This window comes from Heptranchias perlo, chromosome 15, assembly GCF_035084215.1.
Source record: "Heptranchias perlo isolate sHepPer1 chromosome 15, sHepPer1.hap1, whole genome shotgun sequence".
NCBI classification, from domain to species: Eukaryota; Metazoa; Chordata; class Chondrichthyes; order Hexanchiformes; family Hexanchidae; genus Heptranchias; species Heptranchias perlo.
The window spans coordinates 38336708-38355783 of NC_090339.1; the positions used below are offsets into that span (position 1 = coordinate 38336708).

The 19076-nt window shown below is 41.4% G+C and overlaps 1 protein-coding gene across 1 annotated transcript; it reads left to right on the forward strand.

The window, feature by feature from the left end:
- The first annotated feature begins 355 nt into the window (after nt 1-355).
- Nucleotides 356-18374, forward strand: vbp1 (von Hippel-Lindau binding protein 1). Its single transcript, XM_067997084.1, has 6 exons — nt 356-474; nt 8695-8819; nt 9964-10030; nt 12059-12157; nt 13750-13888; nt 17840-18374. The coding sequence occupies exons 1-6, from the start codon at nt 373-375 to the stop codon at nt 17908-17910; spliced, it is 603 nt and encodes a 200-aa protein (XP_067853185.1). The 5' UTR covers nt 356-372; the 3' UTR covers nt 17911-18374.
- Nucleotides 18375-19076: the final 702 nt, after the last annotated feature.

The following is a 19076-nucleotide window of genomic DNA, read 5'->3' on the forward strand; positions in this document are numbered from 1 at the left end:
GCGAATTGTTTCGTTTGGAATTATGTTGCAAAAATGTCACTGTGGAGAAAATTATGCACAAGTGTTTTCTCTCTCAAGCATCGTGTTTCTTTCAATTATTTGACTGAGTCGTAATATATATTACAGATGTAATTTGTAAGGTATATAGTGAGCAAAATATCTGTACACTTACATGTTCAATGTATTGGATATAATCTAGCACTAATTGCATGGGTTGCTTCTATAAAGCACTGCCCCCGAGCAGGATAGCCCCCTACTTGTGATTGACAGCTCAGCCAGCTGTACAGTAACGCCGTGAGGTGGAGTCGAACCAATCAGCGAGGAGCGCAGGCGGCTCTTGTGCGCTCGTGTGGTCTGGCTTGCGTCACTCAGATGGCGTCAGTTTGCCCCAAGATGGCGACCACCAGTGGGAGCGGCGATAGTAACGCGGTTTCGAGCCGTAAGCACCTAGGCATTCCCCAGGCTGTGTTCGTGGTAAGGGCGTCTGAGGCTTGGGTTTGGGATGATTGGGATAAAGATAGGGTGAGCTTGCGGCCATCTCGTTCGCAGAGTGAGAGGCTGAGGCCTGTCTGAGCGGGAGCGGCTCTGTCCCCATGGAGACGTGCGGCCGGGCGTTAGTGAGGCGGTGCTGTGGGTGCTGGATGCTCTGTCGGTTTTAATAGAGTTTAATCCTTTGTGAAATTTTACTTAATTACAAGGGTGGACCCTGGGCTCAGTGGGTAAATTCACGGCCCACTGAGCTACACAGACCGGCGGGTCCCAGGTTCCATCCCTGGACTGGCCTGCTCAATGCCTCAGTTCCGGGGAGGGGTAAAATCAGCGGGACTTATTGCTGCTATTGACTACCCATTGACTCCTGTTAGGTTTGGGAAGATATCCGATGAATCGGGCTCAGCTATTAGGCCTTCCATGGCCAAATAATCCGCTGCCAAACTCTCACATTCAGGCCACTTGGGCGAGGTACCAAAAGACTGCTAATGTCCCTGAATGTCCCTACAAATGTCCCTGAAGCCATAGTTCTGCAAGAGTCAGCACCTTCCCAGAGAAGGTAGTTATAGAATCATAGAAAGGATACAGCACGGAAGGAGGCCATTCGGCCCAATGCAAGAGCAATCCAGTTAGTCCGACTCCCCTGCCCTATCCCCATAGCCCTGCAATTTTTTTCTTTTCATGTATTTATCCAGTTCTCTTTTGAAGGCCATGATTGAATTGGCCTCAACCACACCCTCTAGCAGTGCATTCCAGATCCTAACCACTCGTTGTGTTTAAAAAAAAAGCTTTTCCTTATCACCTTTGGTTCTTTTGCCAGTCACCTTAATCTATGTCCTCTAGTTCTTGACCCTTTCGCTAATGGGAACAGTTTTTCTCTATCTACTCTGTCTAGACCCTTCTTGATTTTGAATACCTCTAATAAATCTCCTCGCAACCTTCTCTGTTCCAAGGAGAACAACCCCAGCTTCTCCGGTCTATCCACATAACTAAAATCCCTCATCCCTGGAATCATTCTAGTAAATCTCTTCCGAACCCTCCCTAAGACCTTCACATCTTTCTTGAAATGGACACAATACTCCAATTGTGGCCAAACCAGTGTTTTATAAAGGTTCACCATGACTTCCTTACTTTAGTACTCTATGCCTCTATTTATAAAGTCCAGGATCCCGTATGCTTTTGCAACCTGCCCTGCCGCCTTCAACGATTTGTGTACTTATACCCCCAGATCTCTCTGTTCCTTTACCCTTTTTAGAATTGTGCCCTTTAGTTTATATTGCCTCGCCTGATTTTTCCTGCCAAAATGCATCACCTCGCATTTTTCTGCATTAAATTTCATCTGCCACGTATCCACCCATGCCACCAGCCTGTCTATATCCTCTTGAAGTCTCTCACCGTCTTCCTCACTGTTCACTACCCTTCCAAGTTTTGGGTCATCTGCAAATTTTGAAATTGTGCCCTGTGCACCCAAGTCCAAATCATTTAATATATATCAAGAAAAGCAGTGGTCCCAGCACCGACCCCTAGGGAACACCACTGTACACCTCCCTCCAGTCCAAAAAACAATCATTCACCACTACTCCCTGTTTCCTGTTACTTAGCCAATTCTGTATCCATGTTGCTACTGCCCCTTTTATTCCATGTGCCACAAACTTGATGACAAGCCTACCATACGGCACTTTATCAAACGCCTTTTGAAAATCCATATACACCACATCAACTGCATTACCCTCATCTACCCTCTCTGTTACCTCATCAAAAAACTCTCTCAGGTTAGTTAAACACGATTTGCCTTTAATTAGGCTTTCCCTAATCAATCCACACGTCCAAGTGACTGTTAATTCTGTCCTGGATTATCATTTCTAAAAGTTTCTCCATTACCGAGGTTAAACTGACTGGCCTATAGTAGGGTTTATCCTTACCCTTTTTTGAACAATGGTGTAACATTTACAATTCTCCAGTCCTTTGGCACCACCCCCCGTATCTAAGGATGTTTGGAAGATTATGGCCAGTACCTCTGCAATCAGTTGCTTTGAGATCACTTGACATCTTTAAATGGGAGTTAGGTTGATATCTGTTGAAAAGGAAGGTATTGAGGGGTATAAAGAGATAGCAGGGCAATAAGAAAAATAACGTGGTCTTCCTAAAAGCAGAGAATTGCTAGATGGCTGGGGAAGTGGATTATGCCTGACAAAGTAAACATACAAGGACTCTACATAGAAAGGGCTGAATGGACCAATTAGTCTTTTCTGCAATCTGGACTTAATTAGTTTTTTTAATCATTTTAATGTTTTGTGTTTTTGGAATGCTATTTGCACAGCCTCTTCCCGAGTCCCTGATGTGGGTGGCTTTTGACTTTGTAATCTGTATCTATCAATAGAATATATATATTCTTAACCATATGCATGCATGTAGTGCTTTTAACATAAAAAGTATCCCAAGGTGGTTCCCAAATAGAAATACTTCAGGGAACTAGGGAAGGAGGAAATTAGAAGTGGTGACCAAAAGCTTGTTTGAAAAGATAGATTTTGAGAAGGTTTCAAAGGTAGAGAAAGACATGGAAAGATGGAGGTATCTAGGGAGGTGTTCCCGAGAGTAAGGCAGAGGCAGCTGAAGTCTCTCACGAAGGAGGAAGGGATACACCGGCAGAAGACTACGGAAGGGTGGGATATAAGGTTGAAAGAGGGTGCGGAGATTGGACAAATCAAATTGGCAAAAATAGCCCTGAGGAGGAGTTCATAGAGTATTATAGGGACTGTTTCTTAGACCAATACGTCAGGGAACCAACTAGGGAACAGGCCATTTTGGATCTGGTAATGGGTAACGAAACAGGATTAATTAATGACCTCAAAGTAAAGGATTCCTTGGGAAGCAGTGATCATAACATGATAGAATTTCACATCCAGTTTGAGAGTGAGGATCTTGGGTCTGAAACTACTGTATTAAACCTAAATAAGGGCAATTATAAAGGAATGAGGGCAGAATTGGCTAAAGTGGACTAGGTAAACAGATTAGATGGTATGATGGTGGATAAGCAGTGGCAAACATTTAAGATGATATTTTATGACTCACAACAAAAATATATCCCTGTAAGGAGGAAAGACTCCACAAAAAGGGTGAACCAACCATGGCTAGGAACTAAGGAAGTCAAGGATGGTATCAGGTTAAAAGAAAAAGCATACAACCTGGCAAAGATTACTGGTAAGCCCGAAGATTGGGAAAACTTTAAAAACCAACAAAGGATGACTAAAAGAATAATAAAGAGGGAGAAAATAAATTGAGTTAACTAGCAAGAAATATAAAAACTGACAGTAAAAGCTTCTACAAGTATATAAAAAGGAAGAGGGTAGCTAAAATAAACATTGGTCCCTTAGAGAATGAGACTGGGGAAATAATAATGGAAAACAAGGAAATGGCGGAGGAATTGAACAGATATTTTGTATCTGTCTTCACAGTAGGAGACACTAATAACATACCAATAATAGTGGAAAATCAAGGGGCAAAGGGGAGAGAGGAACTAAAAACAATCACAATCACTATCACTAGAGAAAAAGTACTAGGTAAACTAATGGGTCTAAAGGTTGACAAGTCCCCTGGACTTGATGGCTTGCATCCAAGGGTCTTAGAGGAAGTGGCTACAGAAATAATGGATGCATTGGTTGTAATCTTCCAGAATTCACTAGATTCTGGAAAGGTCCCAGCGGATTGGAAAACCGCAAATGTAACACCCCTATTCAAGAAGGGAGTGAGACAGAAAGCAGGTAACTATAGACCAGTTAGCCTAACATCTGTCATTGGGAAAATGCTAGAATCCATTATTAAGGAAGTAGTAGCAGGACATTTGAAGACTCATAATACAATCAAGAAGAGTCAACATGGTTTTATGAAGGGGAAATAATGTCTGACAAATTTATTAGAGTTCTTTGAGGAAGTAACGGGCAGGGTGGATAAAGGTGAACCAATGGATGCAGTATATTTGGATTTCCAAAAAGCATTCGATAAGGTGCCACATTAAAGATTACTGCACAAGATAAGAGCTCATGGTGTTGGGGGTAATATATTGGCATGGATAGAGGATTGGCTAGCTAACAGAAAACAAAGAGTCGGGATAAAAGGGTCATTTTCAAAATGGCAATCTGTAACTAGTGCGGTGCTGCAGGGATCAGTGCTGGGGCCTCAACTATTTACAATATATATCAATGACGTGGATGAAGGAACAGTGTCTTGTGGCCAAATTTGCTGCTGGTACAAAGATAGGTGGAAAAGCAATTTGCAATAAGGACACAGTGTCTGCAAAGGGATATTGACAGGTTAAGCGAATGGGCAAAAATTTGGCAGATGGAATATAATGTGGGAAAATGTGAAGTCATCCACTTTGGGAGGAAAAATAAAAAAGCAAAATATTATTTGAATGGAAAAATACTACAAAATGCTGCAGTACAGAGGGATCTGGGTGTCCTCGTACATGAAACACAAAAAGTCAACATATAAGTGCAGCAGGTAATCCAGAAGGCAAACGGAATATTGGCCTTTATTTCTAGGGGGATGGAGTATAAAAGCAGGGAAGTCGTGCTACAACTGTACAGGGTGCTAGTGAGACCACACCTGGAGTACTGCGTACAGTTCTGGTGCCCTTATTTAAGGAAGGACAAACTTGCATTGGAGGCAGTTCAGAGAAGGTTCACTAGGTTGATTCTGGGTATGGAAGGGTTGTCTTATGAGGAACGATTGAACAGGTTGGATCGATACTCATTGGAGTTTAGAAGAATGAGAGGAGATTTTATTGAAACATAAGAGATTCTGACGGGACTCGATAGGGTAGATGATGAGAGGAAGCTACCCCTCATGGGGGAATCTAAAACTAGGGGGCATAGTCTCAGAATAAGGGGTTGCCCGTTTAAGACGGAAATGAGGAGGAATTTCTTCTCCCAGAGGGTTGTGAATCTTTGGAATTCTTTCCCCCAAAAAGCTGTGGAGGCTGAGTCATTGAATACATTCAAGGCTGAGTTAGACAAATTTTTGATTAGCAAGGGAGCCAAAGGATATGGGGAAAGGGCAGGAAAGTGGAGTTGAGGTAAAAATCAGATCAGCCATGATCTCATTAAATGGTGGAGCAGGCTTGAGGGGCCGAATGGCCTACTCCTCCTATCTCTTATGGGGAAAGATCATAGAGGGATTTGAGGAAGGAGGTGAGAATTTTGAACTTAATGTGTTTGGTGTCATTGAGTCAACGTCACTCAGCAAGGGCATCATGCGGGTGGCTGAGGTTTGGACAAGATGGAATTTATGGAGGGTAGAGGATGGGAGGTCAGCGAGGAGGGCTTTGAAATAATTGTGTCCAGAGATGACAAAAGTAGAGGTGAGGGTTTCAGCAGTGGTGGGGAGGGGCTTGGGGGTGGGGGAGAGGTGCTGATCTGAGCTGAGGTAGGAGTGGAGGTGAGTAATGTTGCAATCTGGGTGATAGAATGTGGGTTGAAAGCTCAGCTCTGGGTCAGAGAGGACACCAAAGTTTTGGATGGTCTAGTTCAGCGGGAGTGAATTATGGGGAGAGGAGTAAATTCAGTGGCAAGGGAGCGAAATTTATGGCATGGACTGAAAACACTGGCTTTGTTCTTCCCCGTATGCAGTTGGCAGAATTTGTGACTCATCTGTCACATGATGGCTGACATTGTGATATCTGACAGCACAATGGTGGTTGTGGGGTCAAGAGAAGCAAAGGCGAATTAGAGAGGGGTGTCATCAGGAACATGTCAAACTCCTTCTCCATTGTCATGGTACCCCCCCTCAGTGCTCCCAGACCTTGGGATACTACCCCAAAAAATTGCTGCAGATGGGTGGGTGGGTGGGGGGTTGCTGGCTAGCATGAAAGCAGGGCCAGCCCAACACTACTCAGTGTTCCTAGAAATAATACTTGACATAACGCCTCTGTTATAAAAAGCAATGTCATAGAAGATCTGCTAGTCTATAATTAAAAATCTTGTTAATGGACAGGCCCTATACCTTACTTGATTTGTCAGAATATTTAATTGTTATTTTGTCCAGTTTCTATGTGAATATTCCCCATTCATTTACCATGTCACCTAGCAGAATGTAGTTGCAGATTGTTGCTGTTTGACACATTTTTTCCCTAACAGTTCTGAAAAACACGATGTAATATGAGTTTTGCTGTAAAGTGGACTTAATTAATTGATGTGATCTTAGATGATGGTTAGAAGCCATTGTCTGTTCTAAGTAGCTGTCAGTGTTGTGATACCAAATGTTTTGTAATCACTTGTACAGCCCAATGCTTTCTGCTATGCAACGCCAGCTCAATGCTGCCCATTTGAAATTGAAAAGAGAATGAGAGAGGTTAATAGTCAGGAAGTCCAAAACTCTGCTGCCTGTATCCTAACTCGCACCATGTTCCATTCACCCATCACCCCTGTGCTCGCTGACCTACATTGGCTCCCAGCCTGGCAACGCCTTGATTTTAAAATTCTCATCCTTATTTTCAAAACCCTCCATGGCCTCGCCCTCAATATCTCTGTAACCTCTTCCAGCCCTATAACTCTCCGAGATCTCTGCGCTTTTCCAATTCTGGCCTCTTGCGCATCCCCAATTTTAATCGCTCCATCATTGGCAGTGCCTTTAGCTGCTAGGCCCTAAACTCTGGAATTCCCTCCCTAAACCTCTCCGCCTCGCTACCTACTTCTTTGACCAAGCTTTTATAATGCTCTTGTGAAGCGCCTAGGGACATTTTACTATGTTAAAGGTGGTATAATAAATGCAAGTTGTTGTTGAAGTGAAAATGTTCAAACTGATAGCCAGTTTAAAAGATCTATGCATGCAGGTGAGTTATTGTAAAAAGATAGAAGCTATGGAGAACCTGTAATTCATTTTGACTATCACAGGTGGTTTATTTTCTGTGGTCTTGAGCTCACGGTGTTTTGTAAATCAAGAGTCCTCTTGTGTTTAATGCTAAAATGTAGTGGTCAGGTACAAAAAGTAATCAAAACGGCTAATGGAATGTTAGTCTTTATATCTAGAGGGCTAGAATATAAAAGGGAGGAATTTTTGCTACAGCTATACAAAGCCGTGTTAGACCACATCTGGAGTACTGTGTACTGTTCTGGGCACTCACCTTAGGATATTTTGGCCTTGGAAGGAATGCAGCGGAGATTCACCAGAATGTTACTAGGGCTCCAAGGGTTAAATTATGAGGAGAGGTTACATAAACTAGGCTTGTATTCCCTGGAAGATAGAAGATTAAGGGGTGATTTGATTGAGGTTTTTTAGAATTTTGAAAGGCATTGATATGGTAGATAGAGAGAAACTTGTTCCGCTGGTGGGGGAGTCTAGAACAAAGGGACATAACCTTAAAATCAGAGCCAGGCCATTCAGGAGAGAAGTTAGGAAACACTTCTTCACGCAAAGGGTGGTAGAAGTGTGGGACACACTCCCACAAAAAGCAATAGATGCTAGCTCAATTAATAATTTTAAATTTGACATCGATAGATTCTTCAAGCCAAGGGTATTAAGGGATATGGAGCCAAGGCGGGTAAATGGAGTTAGGATGCAGATAAGCCTTGATCTCATTGAATGGCCTACTCCTGTTCCTCTGTACAATGCTAGAAGTCTCTGCCTGCTGTTCTTCCAACGCAGATATCTCTGCAGTGTGTGTATTATAGACAAAAAAAACTGCATGAATATAAGCAATGTAGATTTTTTTTAAATCCAAATATTATTGTTTGAGTAGCCAGCTTTCTAGCTATCTGGCAGTGAATTGGTCAATTATGTGTTAGCAAACCAGTTTATTGGGGATATAACAATTTTAGTTGTGTTTTGTCACAGAGAGTCCATTATACATGTGAGGCTAGACAGTGACTGCCATTAGGTTATTTGACCACAGCAAGAGGATCACAGCTGACCCCACTCACAGTCCACTTGCACTTCCAGTAGGTGTTGCAGGATAACGAGAATCAGGAGCAGGAACCTTAGCAGATGGTACTCTCCCTGTACTGGGGTGCTGCGGCTAATTGTAGCAATCCCACCTCTGCCAAAGCTTACTCAACGTAGCGGGTTCCAACCTGAAACCTTTCTGGGCTGTATGGCTCAACTACTCACATTTGGTTCTTTCCCTTTTTTTGCTGGTGCAAAAGTGGTTTTCATTTTTCAATTCTTTCATTTAATCTGGTTATTTGTTTTTTCTAATGTTCTGTCCCACAGGAAGATGTTATTGCATTTATGAAGCAGCCTGGTAACGAGACAGCAGACCTGGTGCTGAGAAGGCTAGACGAGCAATACCAAAAATACAAATTCATGGAACTGAACCTATCGCAAAAGAAGAGAAGGTGAGTTGTTAAATCATCAAGAAGCGAAAATGCCCAAACCTTTAGCCAGTTTAGCTGAGTGTGTTAAATGTACAGTGTTATAAATGCATATCAAAATGAATTCACAATTTATCCTATAATTCAAAAAGACACCCAAATGTTCCTGGTGCTCTTTGGTTATGAAAATCTTTCTCATATGAGAAAATCTCCCTGTACCTCATTGTCAGAACCACTGCTTTGCAGTAACTGAATAAGTCAAATTCCATTTTTATTAGATGGGATACTGGGATGTTTTACTAGTGTTTTGGCAATCACATTCTGAAATTCCATCAGTTTTTCCATGAAAACAGGGACTGAAACGGTCAAATTCTGTTTTTATTACATGGATTCTATGATTTTTACCAATGATTCTGTCCCTTTTTCTATTAGAATTGAAAATCAATGATTTTGTTCATTGCACATTCCATTTTAACAGGTAAAAACATAGGTTTATCAAATTACTGTTGGGGAAAAAAATGTCTACTAGCAGGTAAACTACTTTAAACTGACGTTTGCTGAAATGCTCAGTGCCAAGTAAAATATGCTTCCTGTACACATTTTAAGAGAATATAATTTTGCAGCAAGTGTGTTTGAACCACTGGACTGCAATTTTCCTCTAAGTGGGAGCACCACCACCTACTGATAGAAAAATCCAGGTATTGTCCTTGTTATCTGTAAATGCCAAAGTTACATACTAACCATCTAGAATGATCTAATCTTGAATCGATTAGGGGAGTGAAACATGACTGCACAATTTTCTCAACTAGGAGTTACCAAAAGATGATAGGATCAGGAAAAACCATCTTATCAGAGTCCTGTCATGGCTGACCTTGTGCTGCTTGGAGATCAATTAAAAAACAAAATGCTTTCTACATTTTCCAATTTTTGGCATTAGAAAATGCCAGATATTGAGGTGGGGTGTAGAGGGGAAGAGGAACCTTCAAATGTAAATAATGCCATCCTTCCTTGGTGTAATCACTTTGGTTGTATTCTGACATAGTTTAATGCACAGACTGGAGATATTTTGCATCTCAAGAATTTCTACTTGCCTAGCTGAAGGCTTCTGTAAAAAGTGATTGTTCCTTTTGTCAACTGGACCATTTGTATCTTTTCTTCCCTCCTCTAGGCTAAAAAGTCAAATCCCAGAAATTAAACAGACGTTAGAGATCTTAAAACACATGCAGAAGAAAAAGGTAAAACTCACTAAAGCTTTACATAAAACTGGCTGATCAACAGTTTACTTTGCCCACTGCTCTTGGATGTTTGTTTTTTGTTTTCTGGTACATGCTTGGTCAAATAATTTTTTGTTTTGGGTAAATTCGTCGCTAGGGGTCTGGAGATGAAGAATTTTCATAAATTTTGAATTGTTATTTTGAGGAACTAACTCTCACCAGGATGTGCCTGGACTCAAGAATATCTTAAAAATATTGCATTAAGGTTTTTTTTTCTTCTCATGCTAGAGAGGGTGGGCAAACGACCTGCACCCTGCCCCTTCCATGGCTTCTCTGAAACTGGCTATCAGGAGGTATAAGTTTGCAGCGCAGGAAGAGGCAATTTGGCCTAATGTGCATGTGCTAGCTCTTACTATCCTGCTGTTCCCCGTGGCCCAATATTGTCCTTTATTTCAAATCTCAATCTACTTTTCTTTTAAAAGTTATAATGGTCTCTACCTCAACTGCTCCCTGTGGCAAAATATTCCTTGCTTTAAAAATTCTGCATAAATAAATTTCTCTTAACTTTCCTTTATGATAATTTTAAATTGAAAACCAGTGTCACTGGCTCCCCATCCAGAGGAAATACTGTTTACATTGAGTTATGTCGAAACTACAGCACAGAAACAGGCCATTCGGCCCAACTGGTGTATACCAACGTTTATGCTCCACATGAGCCTCCTCCCTCCCTATTTCTTCTAACTCTATTGGGATACCCTTCTATTCCTTTCTCCCTCATGTGCTTATCTAGCTTCACCTTAAATGCATCTATGCTATTTGCCTCAACTACTCCATGTGGTAGCGGGTTCCACATTCTTGCCACTCTTTGGGTAAAGAAATTTCTCTGGAATTTCCTGTTGGATTTATTTGCAACTATTTTGTATTTATGACCTATAGTTTTGGACAAGTGGAAACATTTTTTCTACATCTACTGTATCATTATGCTAAAGACCTCTATCAGGTCACCCCTCAGCCTTCTCTTTTCTAGTGAAAAGAGCCCCAGCCTGTTCAGCCTTTCCTGGTAAGGATATCCTCTCAGTTCTGGTATCATCATCATTGTGAATCTTTTTTGCACCCTCTCCAATGCCTCTATATCCTTTCTATAATATGGAAACCAGAACTCTGCGCAATACTCCGTGTGGCCTAACCAAGGTTCTATACAAGTTTAACATAACTTCTTTACTTTTCAATTCTATCTTTCTAGAAATGAACCCTACAGCTTGATTTGCCTTTTTTATGGCCTTATTAACCTGCATTGCTACATTTAGTGATGTGTATCTGAATTCCCTAGATCCCTTTGCTCCTCTATCCCGTTTAGAGTCTTATTATCCAAGCAGTACGTGGTCTCCTTATTCTTCCTACCAACATGCATCACCTCACACTTATCTGCATTGAAATTCATTTGCCAATTACACACCCATTCTGCAAGTTTATTAACGTCCTCTTGCATTTTGACGCATTCTTCCTCTGTGTTAACTACACGCCCCAATTTGGTGACATCTGCATATTTTGAAATTGTACTTCCGATTCCAAATCATTAATGTAAATTGTGAACACCAGTCCCTGTAGAAAACCACTTCCCACCTTTTGCTAGTCTGAGTAATTATCCTTAACCCCTACTCTCTTTTCTGTTTTGTAGCCAGCTTGCTATCCATTCTGCTACCTGTCCCCTGAATCCACATGCTCTGACCCTTTAAAACCATTCCACAAGTCCAAATCATATAGAGAACAAAAGTGGATCCAGCACTGACCCGAGAAGTACACCACTTCCAACCATTATCCAATCCGAGCAGTATTCATTAACTTAAATCTTTGTTTCCTGTCCATCAATCAACTTGTTAACCCTGCTACAGCTCTTCTTTTATTTTCATAACTTTCAGTGCCGTAGTGCATTGCTGTAACCGTGTGCTGGGCCACTGTGGGTAATGTATATCTTTTAGAAGTGAGAGAGATTGCTTGTTTTATTCAACAGTAATGCAGCCCTGCACCTGTCTGCTTTTTATTTTAAAGGATTCCACAGATCCAATGGAGACGCTGTTTCTCTTAGCAGACAACTTGTATGCTAAAGCATCCATCACTCCTACGGATAAAGTGTGCTTATGGTTGGGGGTAAGTTCAAAGCTGCAGCTTCTTATTTGTATAGCATTTTTTTCTGCTACAAGTGTTGGAAAAATACGTAAAGTGAACAAAACCTGCAGGATCATCGTCAGAAAGAACTCAGCCTGATACTTCTCCATTGTTCACTCCCCCATTGTGTGTTCAGGCAATAGTTGAGATGCAGGGATTGTGACTAGACTTTCCAAAAGCAGACCTTCCACTAATACATATGGAATAGGATCTGAATTGTGTTGCAGTGGAGTCAATATTTGAGAGACTGTACTAATGTTTCTCTGAGAGATAAAACCTTGTCTGTAACCAACTAAAACTAGGACAAGTGTACCTTAATTCTAATTGTCATTACAATTCTCATAGTACACAGCCATTTACTCATACAGCCATGGTCGGTGTACATCTCCTTACTGGTCCATGAAGCATGAGCAATGTACACTGTGTATAAGGTAGACATTTCAGTATGTCTAGTACTACGTGTCTCATTATTCTCCAGGTACATTCGGAGCCAGGCAACCTTCATGGCGACCCCAGCATAGGATGTTATGTGTTTTTTTTTCTTTCTTTAACATTGACTATCCTAGATGAAGGTCCAAGGCTAGAGGTGCAGGATACTAGATACTACATATTACATAGTCATGGCTGAAATAAGTAGGAGAGAAGATATGATAGATCAGGGAGCAGTAGTTAGATGACAGTAATCTTAGGTTCTGAAAGCCTGTAGATTGTAGAAGAAAGGGAAGATTAAGAGAGGTAGGAATTCTTGAAAAGAACATTATGGGAAAAGGTGCATTGAGTTATTTTCAACATAATGAGGATGCAGGGAAGTGGAGGAGCATGTAGGATGACGTATTTGGAACTTAACATTGGTGAAGAAGTTATTTGCACGTAGTGCCTAGTCAGTTGTACCTGTCCTTTTTGGCATACTGTGGAACTGTTTATACTATTACTTTTTTAAAAAAAGTTAGTGGACGTAGGGTGTGTGTGTTTTCAGGGAAATTTAAAATTAAGCTTTGCATTACCACCATCATATGTTTATATACAGGTCCACATATATACAGCTGCATATTAAGGCTGAGAATGTTTTTGTGGGTATCCATGCACTAAAATAAAAAGAGTAAAAGTATTTTTAATGTGAATGTTAACAGTTCTACAATAGTTCAAACTACTGGTCTCATTCTCCTCCTGCCCCTTGGCTCAGTTAGTAAAGGCAGTGTGCAGCTGACCCATACAGATGAAATTCCTGCTTTGTGCTGAGTAAGGTGATCTTGGCTTGAGTAACAGGGACATTACAATTGACCTTGGTATCCCTGGGCTATGGCTCGGAAAAATCAGCCAGAGGTCCTGCTCTTGATCACTATCCAGGGGCCTCTGCTGGCAAGAGCATATCAAGAGGGGACAGGACCAATTGTGATGCCCCACAAGTGGTTAGTCTGCCAGTACTCACTGTCCAGGCTCACTAATGGAAAACAGCTACTTGAGTTAGGTCTCCCGGCATTTGTGGAACCATACCCTTAGGGGAGCCAGCACAGACAAAGGGGTGGGGGGGATTGGCAGAAAAATAGGTAAGAAGTGTTTCTTTCTTGCTACAGGCTAATGTAATGCTTGAATATGATATTGATGAGGCTCGCGCGTTACTCGAGAAGAATCTAACAACTGCAACCCGTAATCTGGAAGGACTAGAAGAAGACCTGGACTTCCTTCGAGATCAGTTCACCACGACAGAAGTCAGTATCCTTTATACCAAATTGACACTGAGCGATATGATAACACAATTCTTTTTTTTATATTTTTGGTCAGGTACATGGCTTCTTTTAAAATGTATTTTATCACTTGTTGTACGAAAGTAACCACACCACAAACTAACTGGCTGAGAGGGCAGGTGGATAACCAGATGCTCCCCAGCATGAATATCACCCTCAAACTGACAGCTAGATGGTGTATGGTAGTTCATTTCAGACTTACCATCTAACTTTTCCTTTTTTCCATGGAAGAGTTGTGCTTGGTCCTACTGTGCGTCCTCTCACAATAGTGCACTTGAGACAGGCAAATCACCAGAGTAGCAGTCCGTAGTCAAGTCAATGTCTGAGTAATCTGCAGGGTGGTGCATTGGAACACGAATGATACATGCCACTGAATTTTTTTTAAAAAATGGATCCACATGGAGCAACTTGGGCATCACTTGTGAACAAAACTTTAATATTGTGCAGGTCTAAGTCACTCAAAGTGTCTGTGTACTTTTTAAAAAAAAATCATGGAGTCATTTTGAAAATGTATTTAAGAAAGTTTAAAGGTAGAGTTGTTTGGTGAGGGGGGAGTGTGAATGGTGACAAGTCGGGAATATAACAGGGTTACTGAGTTGTTTGCAACTGCACATACCTGAAATAATTTTTGTAAATATGTTCTCCATTGGCTTGTCATACTCTCCATTGCCATTCTGCCTCCTCCAGCTAGGAATATAGGTTCAATCTGTAATCAGTGAATCTATCATCTACACAACAGAATCAGTACCTCTAATCAATGGATGCGAGGGTCGGCATTCACTGAAATGACCCAATTACACTGGTCCTCTTCTCTTTGGAACAATATATTTATTTATTTGTTCTCTCTCGCCATGTCACACACATTTTCCGCTTCTGAGATGGAGAGTGGATTTTTAGGGAAGATGACCTAGGCTATATGGTCTGTCACTCAGTACCCTTGCAAAGGTTTGTCTTGTCACTAACTCATTTAATTTATTTAAAAGAAACATTTTGCTGTCCCCCTTCCAGTGGGAAATTGTGTGCCTGGTACCATCACTGGAAGTCCAGGCAACGTGGGAAAGTTTGCATGTTGGAAAATTGTAGGTGCATACCCACTCTGTGGCACTATGCATTGGTTGCCCTTTCTTTCTTTCATTTTTTTCTCTTCCTACTGAAAATATTAATTCATGCTGGAGAATGGTTCCATGGGTGCTGGTTGCTCTCCATTATCTCACTTAAGTAGCCATTATTCACACTTGAGCCTAGATAGTGAGTGTTGGCAGGTCATTTGACTGCGGTATCATCACGGCCAAACCTGATATTCACTCAATCCACATGCAAGTGTGCACATGTGCATTGCTAGCAGGGGTCACTGGATAATAATCATGAGGGAAGATTTTGGCTGCATTTTTTTTCCACATCTCCGTTCTATGGGTATTAAAGCTAATTGTAATGCACTTCCAGCTGAAATCTTGTTTTCTTCATTTGTTGACGAGATATGGCCAATATTGGCACGGCTGAATTTAATGCCTATCCCTCAGATGGTGGACCTTCTTGAACTAGTGCAATGTTTGTACTGATGATGTTCCCACAATGGTGGTAGTTAGGGAATTTTAATATTTTGACCCAGTAATGATAAAGGGACAGATAAAGTCATCCTGTAGATAGTACAAAATGCAATTAACAGCATACTAGTGATGAAGGGATTGGATATTGAGTCTAGTAGCAGGAATGCAGATCAAGCAGACTGCATTGTCCTGGATGGTGTTAATCTTGTTGAGTTGTTGTGGCTGCAACCATCCAAGGGAGTGGTGAGTATTCCATCACATTCCTGACTTGAGCCTTGTTGATGATGGAGAAGCTTTGTGGGGTCAAGAAGTGAGCCACTCATCGCAGAGCATCCAATCTCTGCCCTGCTTTTGTAACCAGACTGTTCATATAGCTGGTCCAATTAAGCTTCTAGTAAATGGTGAGCATCAAGATGTTGATGATGTGGGTCTAGGCAGTGGTGGTGCTATTGAAGGTTAGGTAGTTGGGCTTTCTCTTGTGGAAGATGGTCATTATCTGCCATTTATGTGGCACAAATGTTATCTGCCATGTGTCAGCCCAAGCCTGAATGTTATCCTGCCATTCGTCAGCCGAGGTGCTTCATTATCAGAGTAGTTGTGAATGGAGCTGAACATGGAATCATCAGCGAACAGCCCCACTCCTGATTTTATGATGAAGCTGCTGACAGTGGTTGAGCTGAGGACATTGCCTTGAACTCCTGCAGCGTTGTTCTGGGGCTACAATGATTGGCCTCCAAAAATCACAACTATCTACCTGTGTTTCAGGTATGTTTATAACCATTGGAGGATTTTTCCCATGACAACTGCTGTTCCCCATGGCCCTCAATTTTGCTAGGGCTCCTTAGTGCCATGCTGGGTTGAATGATGCCTTGATGTCAAAGACAGCTACTCTCACCTCTCTAGCTTTCAGCTCTAGTGTCCATGCCTGTATCAAGACAGTGATGTGATCAGGCAGAACCCAAACTGAGTGTCGATGAACAGATTATTGAGATTAAGTGCTGTTTAATGGCACAATTGATGACTCCTTACATCACTTTGCTGATGGTTGGGAGGTGATATGATTACTGTTTTTAGGATTCTAAAAGGACCAGATAATGTAGACCATGACAAGCTATTTCACCTTATCCAGAACAGTAGAACCAGAGGATATAGCCTGCATTTGAAGGGAGGTAAATTCAAAACTAATCTGTGGAAACAATATTTCAGTGAGTGAGTGGTCAATCCATGGAACAGACTCCTTAGGGAGATGGCGGAAGCAGTAAGTATTGATTCATTCAAATGCAAATTAGATTTCTTTCAGAAGATAACATTTTTGGGATACAGTTTGAGTAATTTGAGGCGTGACATACGTGTAGAAAGCTTGGGAGGAAAAAGGTGACTTTGGACCTGTGGTTCCCAAAGCACTGTACTACTGGGATTTTCCTCGTGTCATTTCTGAGTTTATTGTAGACTAATTGGTAGAGATTGATTGCAATGATTAGTCAACAACTCCATTATCCTTGTATCATGCGACTACCAGGATGGTAGAAGGTGAACTAGATGGACCTTGGTCTCTTTTCATCCAGCAATTCCTATGTTCCTATTTACAATGTCAGCTAACATGGGGGCCAGGAAGGAAAGTTGATTGGTCAGCAATTTAGTGGGAATGGGGTGAAGGGAGTAAGAAATGTGTCTCATGAATGAGATGAGCTAGGAGAGGACATGAGGGGAGATAGGAGAGAAACCAGAAAAAAATAAGCTGTGAGTTATCCTTGTTCTCCATGATGATCCAAGAGTGGTGGGGGATGGCGGAAGAAAGTGAGCATGATAGGGCCTGATGTTGTCTAGCCAGATCTGGTGATGGATGGCTAAACCAGTTGTGCACAAGATATGCTTACATCTGCACCCATGGACTTGAGGAAGCTTAGATGGGGGCCATAGGGGATTGACCAGGGTGGGAGAGAGTAAAGGTTTTGCTGGGGAAATTAAGAGCCAACCATGTTATGTGGGATTAGAGTCAGATCTAGACCAGATCAGACAGAATTGGCAGACTCCTTCTCCGGAGGGTCTTAGTTGGGTTTTTAAGACAATCCGGTAGGTTTCATGGTCATTCTTTACATTGCCTTATTTTTATTGAATTCAGTTTCATAATGTGCCATCGTGGAATTTGAACTCATAACTCCCGGGTTGCAAATGCATCACCATAACCATTACACTACCGCACCCACCAACCAGAGATCAAGCATGGGATTACCCTGTTCTTTATGGAGCCTTTTCTAATAGCTTATTTTTTTACTAACAGGAAAACTAATGGTATTTAGGAACTGTCAGCATTGCACCCATTTGAAGTGAGAGTGATGTGTCTGATTTCTCCTTAACCAGTTGTCTTTCAGATATGGCAAGAGTGTATAACTGGGACGTTAAAAGGAGAAGTTCAGAAGCAGCCTCTAAAAGCAGCGCATAGTTCACAAAAACACATTTTTACACATAGTTAAACTATGAAACTCACTTTTGTTTTCTTAAAAGATCCACCAATTTGGCAACATTTGCATTTGGAAAGCTGCAGTTATTTTAGTCTTTGGAAAACACACAAAATTTGAATGTTAGACCCAAAAACTGACGAGAGACTGAAACTACAGATATGTAGGCACATTGGTTTATTGCATGCTTATATGGCATTTGTGGAAGTGAAAAAGAATGATATAAAGTACAGGTTCAAGATGTATTGTCATTGCCAGTTTTCACAGCAAGCCACATTTGCAGCAGCCCTGCAGCCCAGTCGTACAGGCACAATAGACACCTTGTGTATCCATGCAACACGTATTTGCTGTGATACCATACCTGTAAAGATTTTGTATGGTTCTATCATGAGATGTTAATAAACTGCTGAACAGAATAAAACAAGTGCTCCCGGAGTATTTAATTAAATTTTTTTTCTGTGTAAATTTTTGTACTTGAGGTGAAGCAGTATTTTCTATTTCAGGCACTCCATGTCAGCATTTAACATTCCCAGGTCATGTAGAGCATAGGTTAGATGGAGAGTAAAACCTCAGCTCCAAATTCACGAAACTCTACTGCACCAGTGTGAACATTTTTCATTTCCCACATCACCATCTTGTGGTCTTTGAGTAAGACTGCCAGGTAGTGCAAGTTTTGTGCTGTGACCCCCATGCCCAATTGGAACTGAGTTACATCTGTCCAGTTTCACTAATGTAAGACCATTACAGCCAATGGAGAGAGGAGTCTTTCTTCCCGTTAGTGTGGCTAGATTTGAACTGTGCACCAAAGATGAAAAGTGTCTGATTCATTACATCACCAAGTACCCCTGTTGCATTACTTTTCCTTTGCATTAGGTCCATGCAGGAGTTGATTCTCTGTAATTCATGTCTGCATTAGGCAGGCTGGCTGCAGAGTGCAATTCAGTATCTGTACTTGAGGATGAAGCAGGCACAAATTCACGGTAGATGGGTGCGTTGATTATGCAGGCCGATACATGACAGACATTGTCTACCACAAACTTACTTTGGTACTTAAAATACCCCAGAGCACAAAGAATAATAGATTTCAAATATAATTAGTTTTCTTACTAATTAATACTTATCCTATAGTTTGTCTATAAAGGTGCATTTA